General features: G+C 54.7%; 1 protein-coding gene across 3 annotated transcripts; it reads left to right on the top strand.

Annotated features, from left to right (window-relative positions):
* Positions 1-383: 383 nt before the first annotated feature.
* Positions 384-18,490, top strand: MAP3K12 (mitogen-activated protein kinase kinase kinase 12). 3 transcript variants are annotated; one of them, XM_047786764.1, is made up of 15 exons: positions 385-617; positions 11,235-11,406; positions 11,506-11,714; positions 12,037-12,220; positions 12,406-12,597; positions 12,893-13,051; positions 13,189-13,347; positions 14,107-14,215; positions 14,417-14,526; positions 14,654-14,770; positions 14,892-15,029; positions 15,224-15,848; positions 16,030-16,100; positions 16,184-16,454; positions 16,844-18,490. In XM_047786764.1, the coding sequence occupies exons 2-15, from the start codon at positions 11,270-11,272 to the stop codon at positions 16,940-16,942; spliced, it is 2,580 nt and encodes an 859-aa protein (XP_047642720.1). In that variant the 5' UTR covers positions 385-617; positions 11,235-11,269; the 3' UTR covers positions 16,943-18,490. The 3 variants fall into 3 exon arrangements, with proteins under 3 accessions (XP_047642718.1, XP_047642720.1, XP_047642719.1); XM_047786762.1 differs by having other exon boundaries at positions 384-617; positions 11,235-11,714; XM_047786763.1 differs by lacking the exon at positions 385-617 and adding an exon at positions 7,775-7,878 and having other exon boundaries at positions 11,235-11,714.
* The last annotated feature ends 41 nt before the right edge of the window (positions 18,491-18,531 follow it).

Here is an 18,531-nt window from a genome sequence, read left to right as displayed (position 1 = left end):
TTGAGCTGAATGGATCCCAGGTGGGTGAAACTGGAGTGGTGACAGGGGAAAGAAGGCTGTCAAGATCAACATGACGGGGGGAGCGATGCTAGAGCGCTGGGGGAGCCCCATCTGAGGGGCTCTTGTCTCAGGGTATAGCAGGGAGCTTAGAAGACCGCTCATAGGGGGCGCCTACGGAATCGGTTAAAGGCCGGAGGTGGGACCTCCCCAGGTCACCGCCAGCAGGAAGGTGCGGGGCCCAAACCGGCCAGAGACGAGCCTGGAGCGCGCCGGATGGCAGCAGCGGGCTCCTTTAAGAGGCCGGCGGCTCCAGCGCAGCATCCCCCGCTCAGGGCGTGTCCGTCCCGGGGGGCCGGGGGCGGGGGCCTTGGAAGGAGCAGGAGTTCAAGCCGAGTGAGGACAGGGCTTGGGGTCGGGGGGTGGGGGAAGAAAGCTGAAGCTGACACCCCGCGCTCCCGGACACCGCACGAGCATCGCCTGTGACAGCGCCCCTGGTCCGGTTGAGGGCAGCGGGGGGAGGAGGGAAGGAGGAGGAAAAGGCGGAGGAGGCGGGAGCAGCATCCGGAGCCGAGCTGCAGCAGCGCCGCCTTTTGTGCTGCGGCCGCGGAGCCCCCGAGGTGAGAGCCGGGCCGAGTTGTGGAGGGTTGGGGGTAGGGATAGGTCCGAGACCCGGGACCTGGGTGCCGAGGGAGGGTCGGGATGCAGATGTGGCGGGGTGTGGGGAGGGTGGCGCAGGGATGCTGAGACTGTGAGGATGGAGGAACTGGGGACCTGGACCCGACGCCTGTGGGGATGGGAAGGAGGGGAACCAAGCAGAGGGATGCCGCGGCCCAGCTTGGAGGCTAAGGGCCTCCAGAGCTGAAAAGGAGTGTATGGGTGGGGGTGGGGGGATGATTGGGGAACAGACTTAAAGGACAGGGGGAAAGAGAGCGACCTCCTCTCCTCCCACTCAACCTCAAGAAGGGGGGGGGGAGAAGGAGGAAGAGTTTTGGCCCCTCAGGAAAGGGAAGGATGGACAAGGCCTCATGTGCCCCCCATCCCACTCCCTGCCCCCCACACTTAGCAGGCTGCACCTGAGGATTATAGGCAGTGATCACCTGTTCCTGGATGCCCAGGTGATGGTCATCCTCCCCTCCCCCATTCTTATGTGGTTTTTCTGCCTCCCCTAACCCATGTCCCTGGACCAGCCCTTTCACGAGCCTCCTCCCTTTTCCCTACAGTCTGATCAAACTCCTTGGTTTAAAAATAAGCAAGAATCCTTTGCACAGAGTTAAAACTCCTGGTTACCATGGCCTTGGCTGAGGGGAGGGAAAAGAAAGGGCCAGAGGTTCTACAGACAGTGGAAGGAAATAATGGGGAGTCCCTTAGAATTGAGGAAAGAGTCCCACCTTTGAGCTCCATTACCTGCTCCCTTCTGGAAGGAGCAGGAGTCAGGGGTCCTCAGCCAGGTGGAGGCGCGCCCAGGGTCTCTCTCCCACCAGGGTTCTCTCCCATTACACCCTGTGGGTCTCTCTAAATACCATTTTCCTTCCAACTCAGAGGATGGATTCCATGGCTCTGGGAGCTCTGATTTTTCAGCCAGAGGGTCACCCCAAGGGAAGGGGAGTCGGGGGCAGTCAGGAAGGGCCTGAGTGCACCCTGGCTCTTCCTGTACACATGCTGAAGTTCCTCTCAGCTTTAGGGCCTGCTCTCTCCTATCTAATGCTTAAGGGTGGGAAAAAACTTCTGCCTGCTCCAGGCTGCCACCCATCCATTCACCACGGGGACCGAGGTGATGCTGGGAAAACCAACACCAGCACACGTGAAAATGCGTAACATCCACCCCTAATTCAACCCAGTTATGGGCAGGGGAGGCAAGAAGTTTAAGCAGGAAGTGGCTCAGGACTTCCTGGGTGTCCTTACAGCTGAGGATGGCAGAAACCCTCTAAATACCTTTTGCTGTTTCCCAGTCCTTCCCCTAGAGGTGATGATGTGCTAGCCTGCCTTTGCCAGGAAGAGGACCCTAAATTCTAGTACCCACCGCTCTGGACTTGCCCAGTGGCTTATCACGTGTAGTCCCACCTCACCCTGCTGGGCTGGGAGAAAGAAGGAACTAGGGAATCAACCCTGCCAGGCAGGAGGATAGTGTGGAGATGACACCAGCAGGGGACATGGGAGCTTCACGAGGCGCTGGCCACAGACACGGGTCTTTCTGCTTCCTTTGCTCCCAGAAGAACTATGGGCATCTGCGTGATGGGGGAAGGCGATGAGAAGGCAGGGGCGCTATTTTCGAGAGGACTAAGGCTCCTCCAGGATAAAGAGCTCTTTTCTTGGTTCCTTCTTCACTCTCCTTTTTAATCCCATGTGTTTGTCCAACTCCCTTTCCACCTGTACCATCCCAGCTGCCTCTTGCTTGGTGGAAGCCAAGGAGGCTGCCTCGCTTTGTGGAGAGGAAAGAAGGGAGGGACACAGGTTTATAAAAACCTACTACCGGTTGTTAGGCGCTTTCCACTTGCTAATGCTTATAGGGAGCTCCCTCCTTGTGTGCCAGGTACCAGGCCAGGAACTTATTTGGGGATTATCTCAGTACTGCTTATAACAATACTAAGAGGCAGTGTGATCATCATCTGTATTTTAGGCATGAGGAAACGGAAACTTGAAGTAATCTGGGGAGTTCCTTTCGTGGCGCAGTGGTTAACGAATCCAACTAGGAACCATGAGGTTTCGGGTTCAATCCCTGGCCTTGCTCAGTGGGTTTAGGATCCAGCGTTGCTGTGAGCTGTGGTGTAGGTTGCAGATGCGGCTCGGATCCCCGAGTTGCTGTGGCTGTGGTGAAGGCCGGTGGCTACAGTTCTGATTAGACCCCTAGCCAGGGAACCTCCATATGCCGCAAGAGCAGCCCGAGAAATGGCAGAAAGACAAAAAAAAAAAAGAAGAAGTAATCTGGGAGTTCCTGTCATGGCGCAGTGGTTAACGAACCCCACTAGGATCCATAAGGATGTGGGTTCGATCCCTGGCCTCGCTCATTGGGTAAGGAGCCGGCATGGCCGTGAGCTGTGGTGTAGGTCACAGTCTTGGCTTGGATCCTGTGTGGCTGTGGCTGTGGCTGTGGCACAGGCTGGCGGCTACAGCTCTGATTCAACCCCTAGCCCAAGACCTTCCATATGCCACCCTAAAAAAAATAATAATAGGAGTTCCCGTCGTGGTGCAGTGGTTAACGAATCCGACTAGGAACCATGAGGTTGCGGGTTCGGTCCCTGCCCTTGCTCAGTGGGTTAACGATCCGGCGTTGCCGTGAGCTGTGGTGTAGGTTGCAGACGCGGCCTGGATCCCGCGTTGCTGTGGCTCTGGCGTAGGCCGGTGGCTACAGCTCCGATTGGACCCCTAGCCTGGGAACCTCCATATGCCACGGGAGCGGCCCAAGAAATAGCAACAACAACAACAAAAGACAAAAAAATATATAAATAAAAAAATAATTTAAAAAATAATAATAATCTGTTCAAAAGCAAAAAAAATCAGTGTGTGCCAAGAGTTTAATATTTGAACCCAGGTCTGTCTGACCCAGAGCCTTCATTCTTACCTACACTCCAATTCACACGTGGCCACTGTGTGATTTTGTTACTACTGTCTCCACTAGGAGAGGAAGCAACTGAGGTCTGTTAAGAAGCCTCATACTCCAGGTTGCCCAGCTGGTCAGGAGCAGAGACAGGACCTCAACCAAACTTCTCTACTTCTCAGGCCACCCACTCTACCTCTGTATCTACCTCTGTAGCTCACTGTCCAAGGCTAGCTGATAGGAATGGATAGGCACTCTGTAATTTTCTTTCTGATTTAAAATAGAGTTAAAAAAATGTTGTTTTTGTTTTTTTAAGGGCCTCACCTGTAGCGTATGGAGGTTCCCAGACTAGGGTGGAATCAGAACTGTAACCACTGGCGTACATACAGCCATAGTAACACTGGATCCTTAACCCACTGAGCAAGGCCAGGGATCGAACCTGCGTCCTCATGGATGCTAGTCAGATTCATTTCTGCTGAGCCATGATGGGAACTCCCAAATTTTAAATTTCTTTAAAATACTCACAGGAATTCCCATTGTGGCTCAGCGGTAATGAACCCAAACAGTAACCATGAGGACTCAGGATTGATCCCTGGCCTCACTCAGTGGGTTAAGGATCCGGTGTTGCCGTGAGCTGTGGTGTAGGTCGCAGACACGGCTCAGATCCGGCATTGCTGTGGCTGCAGTGTAGGCCCCGCAGCTGCAGCTCTGATGAGACCCCTACCCTGGGAACCTCCATATGCTGTGGGTGTGGCCCTAGAAAGACCAAAAAAAAAAAAAGACCAAAAAAAAACCACCCAAAACATAAAATACCCACAATTCCACCTACTGAGAAACTGTTACACATCAGTACCTATCCTTCCAGATCTTTTAAAATGCACATCCAGTTCAGGAACAATTGGTTAAAACACACTGAACTTCTTCCAGGTCCTCCTGAGGTCCTGAATAGTGGGGGACCCCGGTGACCCATCATACCTTGCTCCTCCCCTCCCCCTCTGGGCTGAGGGGTAATCCTGGATGACGATGCCAGGGGGTGAGGATGAGGTACAGAGAATCAGCCCAGAGGTGGATCTAAGGATGTGCAGAGAAAAGGAGGGGGGCGTCTAACCCACCACTGCCATTGTGACCTGGTTCCCCTGAGACCTGAAAAATCAAGATTTGTCCTGGAGATACAGAAGGTGGGAGACCAAGTCTCCATCCTGGTCAGAGATGACCTCTCTAGAATCCACAGAGAAAGAACCTGGTGTCCAGCCAAGCAGAAAGACAAAGCCAGGGGCCCGGCACTGTGCTCGTGGCCGTCCCTACAGCATCTTACTTAACCCTCACCGCCCCACAAAGTGAGGCTGGGAGTCTCGGAGGGATTGCGTTCCTTCATGGCAAAGCTGGAGTTCTAGCTCTTGATGTCTTCAAATCCAAACCTGGTTCTTTTTTCCTAAATAGTACTGCCCGCCCCACCAGAGGAAGAAGCAGTGGCAGCTAGGGGGTCTCGGGGGCTGGACCTCTGTGAGGCGGGGACCTGGGGTTAGTGGTGAGCTCCAGTTTTCCCCAGGGCTCTCAGGGGAAGGCACTTCCCCCTCGTGAGGGCACAAAAGACAAACTGTAGTTCTTTCCATCTGGGAATAATCCTGGGGTGAGGAGCGTGGATCCTGTAAAAGCTAAACAAAATCATTGGCGTTCCCGTCGTGGCAAAGTGGTTAACGAATCCGACTAGGAACCATGAGGGTGCGGGTTTGATCCCTGGCCTCGCTCAGTGGGTTCAGGATCCAGTGTTGCCATGAGCTGTGGTATAGGTCACAGACTCGGCTCAGATCTGGCGTGGCTGTGGCTGTGGCTGTGGCCGGCGGCTACAGCTCCGATTAGACCCCTAGCCTAGGAACCTCCATATGCCGTGGGAGCGGCCCTAGAAAAGGCAAACAGACCAAGAAAGAAAAAAAAAAGGCTAAACAAAAACAAGCTGCAGTCAAGTGGCTGGGAGCCTAGGCCAGGAGGGGTCAGAGTCCTTTATTCCTTCAGGATCTCAAAAGCCTGAGAGGTGGATGTGCCGAGTCTTGGGTCTGCTTTCCCGTGAGGATATCCCCTCCACCCCGAATCAAGGGAGTGGAATGTTTCTTTCCTGAGGGCAAAGTAAGGTCCAGGTCAGGGGCAAGCGCTCGGTTTAAGAGCCCAAGACTTAGACAGATGGCCTCTCAGTAGAGCCCCCCAGACAGCCAGACGGGAAGCTTGGCATTGAGATTCTGCTGCTAGAACAGGAGGCGGAGAGAGAGGTGCCTAGCCACAGGCCTCCAGCATCTCACGCAGGAGAACCTGGGAGGAAGAATGAAAGGGGGAGGGGATTTTTCTCCCTGCCCCCACTCCACCCCTCCAGCCTCCAGAAGGGGACCACTAGCAAAGAGAGGATCTGTTGGCTGAACCTGAATTGGGACCTCGCAGGGTGTCCGAAGAGCCTCTTCCTCTGAAAGATGCATAGTTGAGGCACCACTCTGTCCCCTCACCCAATCTGGACCAGAGTTCTGCTCAGTGAGCATTTGGTAAATACGGTTGACAGAATGACTGACAGGACTATCCACCCCCTCCTGCCACATCCCTGCCCTTCCCCCATGTTCTGCATAATTGATGGCCAGGGAGACAGCTCCCCTCCCCCTGGGTGACCGAATGTCTGGGCCAGGGGCTCCTAGCCATGCTATCCCCCCAAAGCCCTGGCGCCAAGGCCCAGCTGGGGGGCAGTGGGACACAGCTGGCGGGTCAGAGATAAAGGACACAGAGAGAGGGTGTGTGTTGAGAGAGAGGAATCTATAGTTTTTCTATAATTCCCTGGAGCCTCAGTCCCCTCCAACATCTCCCCCTACACACACACACACCCCACCCCCTTCAGGTCAATCTGGAAGAAATGTCATTAGCCTCAACACAGGAGGTGGGTCGAGCCTGGCTAGGTTCCCTCTCTTTCTCTTCGTCCCATCTCTTCAGCTGCTTCCACTGCCCCAAAAACAAACACGTGAAATGGCTTCTTTCCCTCTCCCTAGCTCCTGGCCCTCGATACCGGAGGGACCTCTGGGGAGGCCTGGGGACCTGGAGGGAAGCTCAAAAGTGTCTCTGAGCGTGTCACCCTCTCTATGCCTAAGCCTCCTAGTCTCCAAATACCCGATGAAGGCTGAAATTTTTAAGAGACCAGGTGTTGCGCCTACTCAGAGCTCAGCTTCTAAATAGAAAAGGAATTGGGGAGGGCGCAGGTCTGTTTTTCAATCTCCTCTTTCTCAAATCACTTTCTCAGTCCAGAGTTCTCACATTTGACTCTTGCGCTTCGCGCTGTTTCCTCTGTTTCTCCCTCAACCACGGCCTCCTCCTCTGGCCGTGCCTGCCTTGTGTCCGGTCTCCCTGTCTCCCCATTTCCTGCTTTCTCTGTGGCACCGCACCCCCAATGCCAACCCAAGTTCCCTCCCTCCACCACAAATAGCTCTCCCTCGACTCGGCGCGCCGGCCGAGGATCTGCCTGCAAGCAGGGACCCGGGCGGGCCCGGGGAGGAAGGGACACAGAGGCGCTGGGGTCGAGGGTCCCCGACTGCGAGTCCACAGCTAGCACGTGGGCCTGCCTGGGTCAGGGGCGGGGCCCGGGTGCAGCCCCACCCCCGCCGTCGCCTCTCACGTGACCCCTGGCTAATCTTATCCCGGTGACTTCACGCGCTGCCTCGGGCCCAGTCGTCATGGTTACGCCGCAGCGCCCAGCGCTTCCCCCAACCCGCTGCGTCCCCTCCCCTTCCCCGCCCGGACCCCCTCCTCCTGCCGCCCGGACCCCGCCCCCAGCTCCGCGCCACGTGACGGCCGGGAAGGAGGTCGGGAAGGAGGAGGGGGCGATGGGGCCGTAACCCCTTCCTCTCCGCTCGGAGTGGCCAAGAGCCCAGGCCTTCGTTCTCAGTGGTCCCGAAAGGAAGCCCCGGCTTGGGGGGCGTACAGCTGACGTTCTTTAGCGAATTGGCACTTTGACCTGTCGTTTGCCTTGCTGCGTGCGTCTCACCTCTTGAAGCCGCCAATATCTGGCGGGATATATTGGGGAGTCAGAGGCTGGGATTTCAGCTTTCTGAGCCTCAGTTTTCTCCAGAATATAAGGGGGCCAGTGATAATACCTCCTTCCCGGGGTGGTTCTGAGGAGCGAGGGAACTAATGCAATAAGTAGTGAACGTCGGGTCTTTAGGACCGTCCTCTGGGGCGTGCAGGGCAGTGGTTGCACCTTCCTTCCTCTGCGCTGGGTGCTGTTGGAATCCCTGGGATCCTGTTCCTCATCGTCACTCGCAAGGAGTCTAGGCTCTCAGAGGAGCCGGATGCCCGCCGGACAGCACTATGCCTCCAGGGTAATGGGAGCCATGATGGAGGAAGCACAGGGGGCTGTACCACCTCGGAAGGGATGGTAACTCAGCTGCAGGGTCGGGGAGGAAGACTAAAGATGGGACTTGAGAAGTGTCTTCCAGGCTTAGCATGACTGGCCACGGAGCTTGAGTCTCTAGCTAAGTCACCTTGGTCAGACTTCTTTAGACTTGCCACCTCTGTCATGGGAGAAAGAGATTTTAGGATTAAATGAGCTAATGCACCTATAATAGAGGCTAACATGCACGGTAAGCCTTCCATGCGAGTTAGCCATTTTCCTTAGGTGCCCTGGCCCAAACGCCTGATGTAGCTTGGTGGCAGGCTCAGTTCAATATGGCCTGGGTAACAAAAGCAGTGGGAGGAGTTCCCATAGTGGCTCAGTGGTAATGAACTTGACTAGTATCCATGAGGATTTGGGTTTGATCCCTGGCCTTGCTTGGTGAGTTAAGGATCTATCGTTGCTGTGAACTGTGGTGTGGGTTGCAGACATGCCTCAGACCCCACATTGTTGTGTAGGCTGATAGCTGCAGGTCCGATTCAGTCCCTAACCTGGGAACCTTGATATGCCGTGAGTGCGGACCTAAAAAGCAGAAAAACCCCAAAGAACAAAGAGCAGCGGGAGATGAGGCTGAAAGCGGCCAGAGCATGGAAGTGAGGCTGCAGGAACAAGGGCAGTGAGGGCAACTAGAGGGTTTGAAGAAGTGGAGGTGCTGGCCAATGTGTGCTTTAGAAAGATCTTTCTGGAGTTTCTGTCGTGGCGCAGTGGAAACTAATCTGACCAGGTTTTGGGTTCCATCCCTGGTCTCGCTGTGGGTTAAGGAATTGGTGTTGCCATGAGCTGTGGTGTAGGTTGAAGACCTGGCTCGGATCTGGCATTGCTGTGGCTCTGGCGTAGGCCAGCAGCTACAGCTCTGATTCCACCCCTAGCCTGGAAACGGCCGTATGCAGCGGGTGCGGCCCTAAAAAAGATAAAAGACAAAAAAAAAAAAGAAAGATCTTTCTAAAGGCTAGGTGGAGACTGGGTTGAGCTGGGGGGCTTGGAAGAACTTGGTAGTTGTCCTGGGCCAGGTGACTTAGCTAATGAGGCCTGAATTAAGGCAGCACCATAGAACTAGAGAAGAGGGCCTGGAAAGGCGTTGGGTCAGAACTTTGCAATTGTGGCAGGCATAATAAGAATCACTTGAGGTGCTTGTTAAACGCTCAGATGCCAGGCCAACCCCACAGCTGCTGAGAAAGCCTTTGAGAAGCCTGGAAGTGAAGTGTTACAGGAGCTGAGCCCATTAGAGGTGCACATGACTCATCGCCCCGAGCCCTGTTTATTGTATTCCTGGCACCCCTCTCCACTTGGGCTTCAGAGGGTCTGGTGCAGGGGGTTAAGGAAGGACCCCACCATGCTGAAGAGTTAGAGGGTACTGCTGTCCACAGTAATCCTTATATCTCAGGATCTGGTACCTGACTAGGTGTGGAGGGAAATGGGTGACACTATGTCAGGCCCTGGACAAGATCAGTATTGGCTGAAGAATGTACTTTGTGCCTGAGTGATAGCTGGTTTATCCCTTTGTACAGTTGGAAAAACTGAGACTCAAATACAGCTTGCCTGAGATCACCCAGCCAGTAAGTGACAGAGGCAGGGCTAGGACTGAGGGGTTTTTTTTGGTTTGTTTGGGGTGTTTTTTTTGTTTGTATTTTTTGTTTTGGCCTAGCCCACAGCATGTGGAAGCTTCTGGGCCAGGGCCAGGGATAGAATCCAAGCCACAGCTGCCGCAACACCAGATCCTTTAACCTACAGCACCAAGCCAGGGACTGAACCCACTCCTCTGCAGCTACTGGAGCCGCTTGCTGCAGTTGGATTCTTTTTTTTGCTTTTTAGAGCTGCACTGGTGGCATAGGGAGGTTCCCAGGCTAGGGGTATAATCCAGAACCACAGCAAAGTGGGATCCGATCCATGTCTGTGACCTACACCACAGCTCACAGCAACGCTGGATCCTTAATCCATTGATTGAGGCCAGGGATCGAACCCACAACCTCATGGTTCCTAGTCAGATTCATTTCTGCTGCACGACGGGAACTCCTGTAGTTGGATTCTTTTTTTTTTTTTTGTCTTTTTTTTGCATTTTCTGGGGTCGCGCCCGTGGCATATGGAGGTTCCCAGGCTAGGGGTCTAATCAGAGCTGTAGCCATCAGCCTACACCAGAGCCACAGCAACGCGGGATCCAGGCCGCGTCTGCAACCTACACTGCAGCTCTCGGCAACACTGGATCCTTAACCCACTGAGCATGGTCAGGGATCAAACCCGCACCCTCATGGTTCCTAGTCGGATTCATTAACCACTGTATCACGATGGGACAGGAACGCCTGCAGTTGGATTCTTAACTCACTGCACCAGAGCAGAAACTCCAGGATTCAGATTTTTAAATGGTTGCCTTTTAGACAGCACCCAGCTATGAACTGGGACAAATCCCCATTGTTCGGAAAGCTGGATTTTGGTTTGGGCAGTGGAGGCGGCGAGGAGACAGGACCTTCTCTAACTGACCCCTGGGGAGCAGCTGGGCAGATGGGAGGGCTGGGGGAGATGCAGCAGTAGGCTCACAGCTTGTCCTGACACAGTGTCTGATCCTGCTTGGACGGTTCTGCCTCTGTCCCTCATCTGTGCTGGGCAGATAATGCAATGGATTGGTTACAGTTGTCAGTTACGCTGTTGAGTCCCAGGTGTGTACCCGAGAACACCACCCGAGAGGGAGCCCCAGATGTGAGCCCTGCCAGTGCTTGAGGAGAAGTGTCATGTGTTGGGTACGTGAGTGTGAGGCCCAGGAATGTCTGGGCCTCACACGCATGAGACTGATCGAGGGGCCCTGAGGCCTACCCGTGTCACCTGTGTGTGCCTCACTCTGGGAGAGGCCCAGGTGTGCCTGAGGTTGAGGCTCAGAGTAAAAGGCGTGTTGTCTCCGAGAGACCCTTATATGACACGTGTGTGCCTGTGAGCCTCTAGTGAAACTCATCTTTACCACGCTTGAATTTGAGATGTGCTTTCTCGGTATGTACCTGGGCAGGGCCGTCGGCCGCATCTACCCGAGAGTGGTACGTAGGTGTGTTACTTGTATACCCGGGTAAGGAAAACTTGTGTTACTAACAGATGCTTCGGAGGGAGGCCGTGTGTCAGGTTTCCCACGATGGGTCCCAGGTGAAACTTGGCGCGGGTGGGTACCAGAGGGTGAAGCTGACGTGTTATTTCCAAGAGGGCTCTTGCGAGTCCAGCTCCCCAACCTGTGCCTCTGCCTCTAGGGTGCGCATCCCGAGCTGGGGCGCCTGTGGCTTGGACGCCCCTCTCTCCTTCTTCCCACAGGGCTCACCGCTCCCCACCGCACCAGGCCCGAGGCTATGGCCTGCCTCCATGAGACCCGCACACCCTCCCCTTCCTTTGGGGGTTTCGTGTCCACATTAAGCGAGGCGTCCATGCGCAAGCTGGACCCAGACACTTCCGACTGCACCCCTGAGAAGGACCTGACGCCTACCCAGTGTGTACTTCGAGATGTCGTGCCGCTCGGGGGGCAGGGCGGGGGCGGGCCCAGCCCCTCCCCAGGTGGAGAGCCGCCCCCTGAGCCTTTTGCCAACAGTGTCCTGCAGCTCCACGAGCAGGATGCAGGGGGCCCAGGGGGAGCCGCTGGGTCCCCTGAGAGTCGGGCATCCAGAGTTCGAGCAGATGAGGTGCGGCTACAGTGCCAGAGCGGCAGTGGCTTCCTGGAAGGCCTCTTCGGCTGCCTGCGCCCGGTCTGGACCATGATTGGCAAAGCTTACTCCACGGAGCACAAGCAGCAGCAGGAAGGTAGGCCGAGCCCTCGAGGGGGTCCTTCCCACCGCCGTCTCCTTGAGATCTGTTTGCACCTTCCCACCCAAGTCACCGGATGACCCTTTCTCTCCCCAGAGCCCGGCCCCTTGATTCATCCATCGGCAGCTTCTTTTTAGGTCACCCATTCATTTCCTTCCCTGTCCCCTCAGACCTAGTCTTCTCGGCCCCCTTTAGCTACTTGTCGGCCTCACCCTCCGTGAGTCACTTTGGCCAACTCCGTGCTCCCCCCTGTGCCTGATCATTACAAGGCCCCTAGCGGGGCTCTCTGAGCCTGTGCCACTGTGCCTCCTGTCCACAGACCTTTGGGAGGTCCCCTTTGAGGAAATCCTGGACCTGCAGTGGGTGGGCTCAGGGGCCCAGGGCGCTGTCTTCCTGGGGCGCTTTCATGGGGAGGAAGTGGCTGTGAAGAAGGTACGGGACCTGAAGGAGACCGACATCAAGCACCTGCGGAAGCTGAAGCACCCCAACATCATCACCTTCAAGTGAGACCTGGGGCGGGGCCAGGGGCACTGTGCTGAGGGCAGGGACTGCCTCGGGCAGCGGGGGTCTGCTGCACCCTTCCTACAAGGAGTGCCAAAATGGCGTGAGGGGGAACAGGGGTGCCAGGTGTGAGTCAGGTGGGCACTGGGCTGGCTGGGGCCTTCATACCACTGTGTTTGGCCCCCAGGGGTGTGTGCACCCAGGCTCCCTGCTACTGCATCCTTATGGAGTTCTGCGCCCAGGGCCAGCTGTATGAGGTGCTGCGGGCTGGCCGCCCTGTCACTCCCTCCCTACTGGTTGACTGGTCCATGGGCATCGCTGGCGGCATGAACTATCTGCACCTACACAAGATTATCCACAGAGACCTCAAGTCCCCCAAGTGAGTAAGCAAGAGGCAGGGCGAAGCTGCTGTGCATAGTCTCCTGTGAGTGTCCCCACCCAGGTCAGTGTCGTCATCTCCCTGCTTTCAGTCCCTAAAAGTCCTAAAGTCCATGTGGCCATCTCAGCACCACCCCCCCCCCAAGTGACAGTCCTGTTTTGGGAGGTCTGTGGTAAGAACCGCCCCCCACACACCTGGGTGTCCCAAATAATTTAAAACAGAAAGGTAGCGTTGCTGCACCCAGAGGAGGTGCGTGGAGGGGGCCCAGCGCCCAGCTGACTGCACTCTTTACCAGCATGCTAATCACGTACGACGATGTGGTGAAGATCTCCGATTTTGGCACTTCCAAGGAGCTGAGTGACAAGAGCACCAAGATGTCCTTTGCAGGGACAGTAGCCTGGATGGCCCCTGAAGTGATCCGCAACGAGCCTGTGTCTGAGAAGGTTGACATCTGGTGAGAGCCAGAATGAGGACTGAGGACAGCAGGTGGCCGGCATGGGGGTGGGGTCCTTCCAGGGCCTGAGTACAAGTGAGATGAACCAGGGCCCCTGGAGGAAGCCCCTCCCAAGTGACACGCCGTCTCATCCCTAGGTCCTTTGGTGTGGTGCTGTGGGAGCTGCTGACGGGTGAGATCCCCTACAAAGACGTAGACTCCTCTGCCATCATCTGGGGCGTGGGAAGCAACAGTCTCCATCTGCCTGTGCCCTCTAGCTGCCCAGACGGCTTCAAAATCCTGCTCCGCCAGTGCTGGTAAGGATGGCCTGGCCACGCCAGGAAGCATTGCTGGTGGTTAGCCAGTACTTAGGACCAGGCAGCCAGGCCCACAATCTTGAACAGGGAAAAGGGGACAGAGCTCTCAGAAATGGCTCTCCAAGATTCCAGGATTCAGAATGTGGATCAAAGGGACTAAGAGAAAAAAACTGAGAGAAGCTGGACCGACCAGGGGGTGCACAAATGGTGCGTGACCTTGGGCAAGCAGTGTCCCCTCTGAACCTTATCCATAAAATAGGGACATCCCTGTTGAGGATTCTGGGTCCGGCTGCCTGGTCCTAGGGACAATACTGTGTGATACAGAGGGCGGCTATGCAGTGCCTGTGAAGGACCAGTGCAGCTGCTGAGCACGGTTGGTTATGCCTCCAGCAGACGGCCTTAAGAGCGCAGGAGGCAAAGGCCCTGGACCCTTATTTGGAACCTAGACTAGGAAGGAAGGTGGGAGATTTCTGATCTTTGGTTCGGCGTCTCCCAAAGTGTCTTTCTTTTAATGGAGTTACTCAGAAAAAGGTTTTGGCAAATCAGATGGAAAAATAGGATTAAGTCGGTTTCCTTACTGTAGGACTCTGACATGGTAAGGACAGCTGGTGACAGTTCCTAGATAGTAGACCAGGGAATTCTTTTGTCACAGAATACATTCTAGGATTGGATTCTCCAGGACCCATTTTGGCAAAGGGTGTTTTGAGTTCCTTTCTGGTCCTCCCTGAACTTCCTTTCCCCCAATTCCATTCCCTCCAGGAACAGCAAACCACGGAATCGTCCATCATTCCGACAGATCCTGCTGCATCTGGACATCGCCTCAGCAGATGTGCTCTCCACACCCCAGGAGACTTACTTTAAGTCCCAGGTGTGCTGTGGGGAGGAAAAGGAATACCTCAGCTCCATCTCTTTGCAAAGATAACGATGCCCTTTGAGGGGAGGCTGGGAAGGAGTGCGGATTTTCACTCCAGAGCCCCAGTTTGCAGCAGTGCAGGCACTTGCAGAGGCTTCCTACAGGGCTGCTGGGTGGAGGCATGTCCCTCACCCCTCATCGTCTCTCCACCCCCAGGCAGAGTGGCGCGAAGAGGTAAAGCTGCATTTTGAAAAAATTAAGTCAGAAGGCACCTGTCTGCACCGTCTAGAGGAAGAGCTGGTGATGCGGAGGAGGGAGGAGCTCAGGTGTGTGCCTGTGTTTGGGGAGGTGATTTCACCAACAGCAGGGCCCGTGGACCAGTTCTCAGAGACTAGGATAATTACGGCAGCAGGTAAAGCCAACTCACCCTGGGGACACTTCTGCCCATTTCAGACACGCTTTGGACATCAGGGAACACTATGAGCGGAAGTTGGAGAGAGCCAACAACCTGTACATGGAACTTAATGCTCTTATGTTGCAGCTGGAGCTGAAGGAACGAGAGCTGCTCAGGTAACCAAACACACCCTCGAGCACCAGATCCCCAGCCTTCCCGGAGCTGTGCCTGACCCAGAAATCCCACTGCGCCCTGGACCCCTTCCCGGTCACACCAACTAAGGTGTCTCATTTTTAGGAGAGAGCAAGCTTTGGAGCGGAGGTGCCCGGGTCTGCTGAAGTCACACCCTTCCCGAGGCCTCCTGCATGGAAACACAATGGAGAAGCTCATCAAGAAGAGGAATGTCCCGCAGAAGCTGTCGCCCCACAGCAAAAGGTAGGACCAGAGTTAACAAGCACACGGTGGTTCGAGAATGGTAAGGGGGATGCTAGAGAGGCAGGAGTAGGGCTCGAGGATGCCAGGAAGACTGCTGTTGGATGGGAGAGGTGCCTAGTACTGCCCACGGTTAGGGAGCACTTCCATGTGATGACTTTGCTAATCTCCAACTTGCACTTTCCCTCTCCCACCAGGCCAGATATTCTCAAGACAGAGTCTTTGCTACCCAAACTAGATGCAGCCCTGAGTGGGGTGGGGCTCCCTGGGTGTGCTAAGGGCCCCCCCTCACCAGGACGGAGTCGCCGTGGCAAGACCCGTCACCGCAAGGCCAGCGCCAAGGGCAGCTGTGGGGACCTGCCCGGGCTTCGTGCAGCTGTGCCACCCCATGAACCTGGGGGACCAGGAAGCCCAGGGGGGCTAGGAGGGGGACTTTCAGCCTGGGAAGCCTGCCCTCCAGCCCTCCGTGGGCTCCACCATGACCTCCTGCTGCGAAAGATGTCTTCATCATCCCCTGATCTGCTGACAGCAGCACTGGGAGCCAGGGGCCGGGGGGCAACCGGGGGAGCTGGGGATCCTGGCTCCCCGCCTCCAGCCCGGGGCGACACTCCCCCAAGTGAGGGCTCGGCACCTGGCTCCACCAGCCCGGATTCACCAGGGGGAGCCAAAGGGGAGCCACCTCCACCAGTAGGACCTGGTGACGGTGTGGGGCTGCTGGGAACAGGAAGGGAAGGGACGGCGGGACGGGGAGGAAGCCGGGCTGGGTCCCAGCACTTGACGCCAGCTGCACTGCTGTACAGGGCTGCTGTCACCCGAAGTCAGGTAAAGTATGGGATGGTTCCTGAGCAATCCTTTCCTCCTTCTCCCTGGGGTGCAAGTCCCTCATTTACTCCCCATGTGAGGTTCATGAACTTTAGGTCATTCCCTACTTAACCATGTTCCCTTATCCTGGGTCCCTGATGACCTTTCACCCTTCTGACCAGTCCACTCATCTCTCCTGCAGAAGCGTGGCATCTCATCAGAGGAAGAGGAAGGGGAAGTGGACAGTGAGGTAGAACTGGCCTCAAGCCAGAGGTGAGTGATGGAACCAGGAGGTGATGGCTCTCTAGGCAGCTGGGTGCAGTCAAGCTGTTAACTCTGGGCTCTCTAACATACAGGTGGCCTCAGGGCCTGAATATGCGCCCGTCACTATCTACCTTCAGCTCAGAGAATCCTTCAGACGGGGAGGAAGGCACAGCTAGTGAGCCTTCCCCCAGTGGCACACCCGAAGTCGGCAGTACCAACACTGACGAGCGGCCAGATGAGCGGTCTGACGACATGTGTTCCCAGGGCTCAGAAATCCCACTGGACCCACCTGCTTCAGAGGTGGTCACTGGCCCTGAACCCAGCTCTCTGGCCATCCCACACCACGCCCTACTCAGAGGGGAGGTGAGTCACAGACACCACCAGGTCGTGGACAGGGAGGAGACACCCGGCATTTGAAAGCTACTGGGGAGCTAGATGCGGAGGCCAGGAAGATGGGTACCATTAGCCTCCAAGGCCCTCTCTATCTGTGATGCTGTTTTCGCCCACACGAAAGGGCAAATGTTCACGATACATGAGAGGCCTGAGGTCTACAGAGCACCTATAAACTGCAGCCAGGGAGGAATCCTTAAACTAGGAGTCTCGTGCCTTGAATGGCCTGAGCAACTGAAACCAGGAGAACATAGTCACCACGCTGCCGCTTACTACAAAGGCCTCAGTGAAGGACCCGCAAGGAACCTAGTTGCCAACAAGCACAGGGCCGCCCCTCACTGCATTTCTGCTCTTCTTCACAGGGCCCTCCCAACTCTGAGGACTCAGACTGTGACAGCACTGAACTGGACACCACCAACAGCGGTGACGTCTTGCGGCCCCCAGCCTCCCTCCCTCCATGAAAGCTATTCTTAGCCTTGTACATAGAGAAATATTTATATAAATAATATATATGCGCCACATAATCAACAAAGACAGGGCTGTCCCAGCCTTAAGTAGGGCTCAAGGGAGACTGACCCCTGACCAAGTCACCTGATAAACTCTAGGGACACTGGCAGCTGTGGAAATGACAGACAAGTACTGCCCTAGAGCTATGGGTAAGGGCAAACTGGCCCCTTCCTGCTTCACCCTGATCCATTCAGCAAGTGGTGAGGCAACAGAAAGGCCAGACTCGCCTGCGTTCCTCTCTAGTCTTTCTGCCCAAACCTGGAGAAGCAGGAAAGGGAGCCATTTAGACTGCACTTTTTTTGTTTTCCGTTTACTGTTTACATTTTGCACTTGGGAGGAGGGAGGCTAAGGCTGGGTCCTCCCCTCTGAGGTTTCTCAGGTGGCAATATAATTTTTGTCCCTCCATTCCTCTGCCTAAGCCCTGGCTTAGGAGCTAGGGGGAGGCCAGGAGATTGTGAAAGCATGTGATGGCTCAGGCTGAAGAACTGGGGTGTTGTTTTAAGTCCCTTGCTTTTATCTTGGTGCCTGATTGGGGTGGGGACTGTCATATTGTAACCCCTGTGAAAAAACCCTGAAATATAACCACTCCATGCAGGCCCAGCTGTTGAGGGTTTTCTTGGTGAATGAATGGGGTGGCTCGCATGGTTAAGTAGGAGCCTTGAGCTCCAGACATTATTTGAGGACTCCAGCTGAGTGACTTCCTCTTTTTATGCTTTTCTCACAAACTAAAAATCAACTAGAGCTCCAACCTTCTAATATCAGCACAAATGGGAGCAGGCTCATCTTTATAAAGGATTTTAGATCTATTCCTATAGATCATTCCTATTATCACACCCATTCCTATTATGGACACAAAACTATAAATCAACAGTTATTAAACACGAGAGACTAAATCAACAGTTATTAAACACTGGAGACTGAAGTTTTAAGTCTGGACAAGGGAACAGACATTCCCAGCAACCTGAATCCCAGGAGGACACACACATCCAGCTGCTTCCATGTGTAGGCACAGGCGTCCTTCCCACCCACTCACAGAAGTGCTTGCTTACTCTTTGAAGACACATCCTAAGAAAGGTAACCCCCAATCTTTTGGACCAAGGGAACACACAGCCAGCCTGCTATAGTTGTGAGGTCTCTCTGCAACGCAGACCCAAGGGAATATTGGATCAAGGGCTCCAGAAAAAGATGGAAGTGGTAAAACAGAAGAAAACATCTTCACTGGAATAAAGGCTTATATTCAAAACCCAAGCAGGGTCCTTGTCCTCTGAAGGATAAAAGGTGCAAAAATAACAGCAAGACACACCAGGAATAAAACCCACATGAATCACTGTGGCATCCAGTTTCTATTCACAAAGAAAAAAGCTCCAGTCCATCTTTTAATTTTTTTGAAAAATTCCTGACATTACAGAACTAAACTGAAATGTATTAATATTCCACTCTTACATTTCCATGACAAACAAAAAAAAAAAATTTCATGAGCCAAAAAAAAAAAAAAAAACAAACGGGAGAAGCTTATAAAACTAAATATGGATCTCAGCATTAA

This window comes from Phacochoerus africanus, chromosome 7 (genome assembly GCF_016906955.1).
Source record: "Phacochoerus africanus isolate WHEZ1 chromosome 7, ROS_Pafr_v1, whole genome shotgun sequence".
NCBI lineage: Eukaryota > Metazoa > Chordata > Mammalia > Artiodactyla > Suidae > Phacochoerus > Phacochoerus africanus.
Note: the sequence above shows the minus strand (reverse complement) of the source record. Positions and strands in the feature narration are given on the sequence as shown.

Excerpts from the sequence above, each read along its gene's own strand:
- MAP3K12 (XM_047786762.1), top strand. The coding sequence starts at position 11,270 with ATGGCCTGCCTCCATGAGACCCGCACACCCTCCCCTTCCTTTGGGGGT. Across the intron at positions 14,216-14,416 it reads AGACTTACTTTAAGTCCCAG|GCAGAGTGGCGCGAAGAGGT; the intron begins GTGTGCTGTGGG and ends CTCCACCCCCAG. Across the intron at positions 16,455-16,843 it reads ACGCCCTACTCAGAGGGGAG|GGCCCTCCCAACTCTGAGGA; the intron begins GTGAGTCACAGA and ends TCTTCTTCACAG.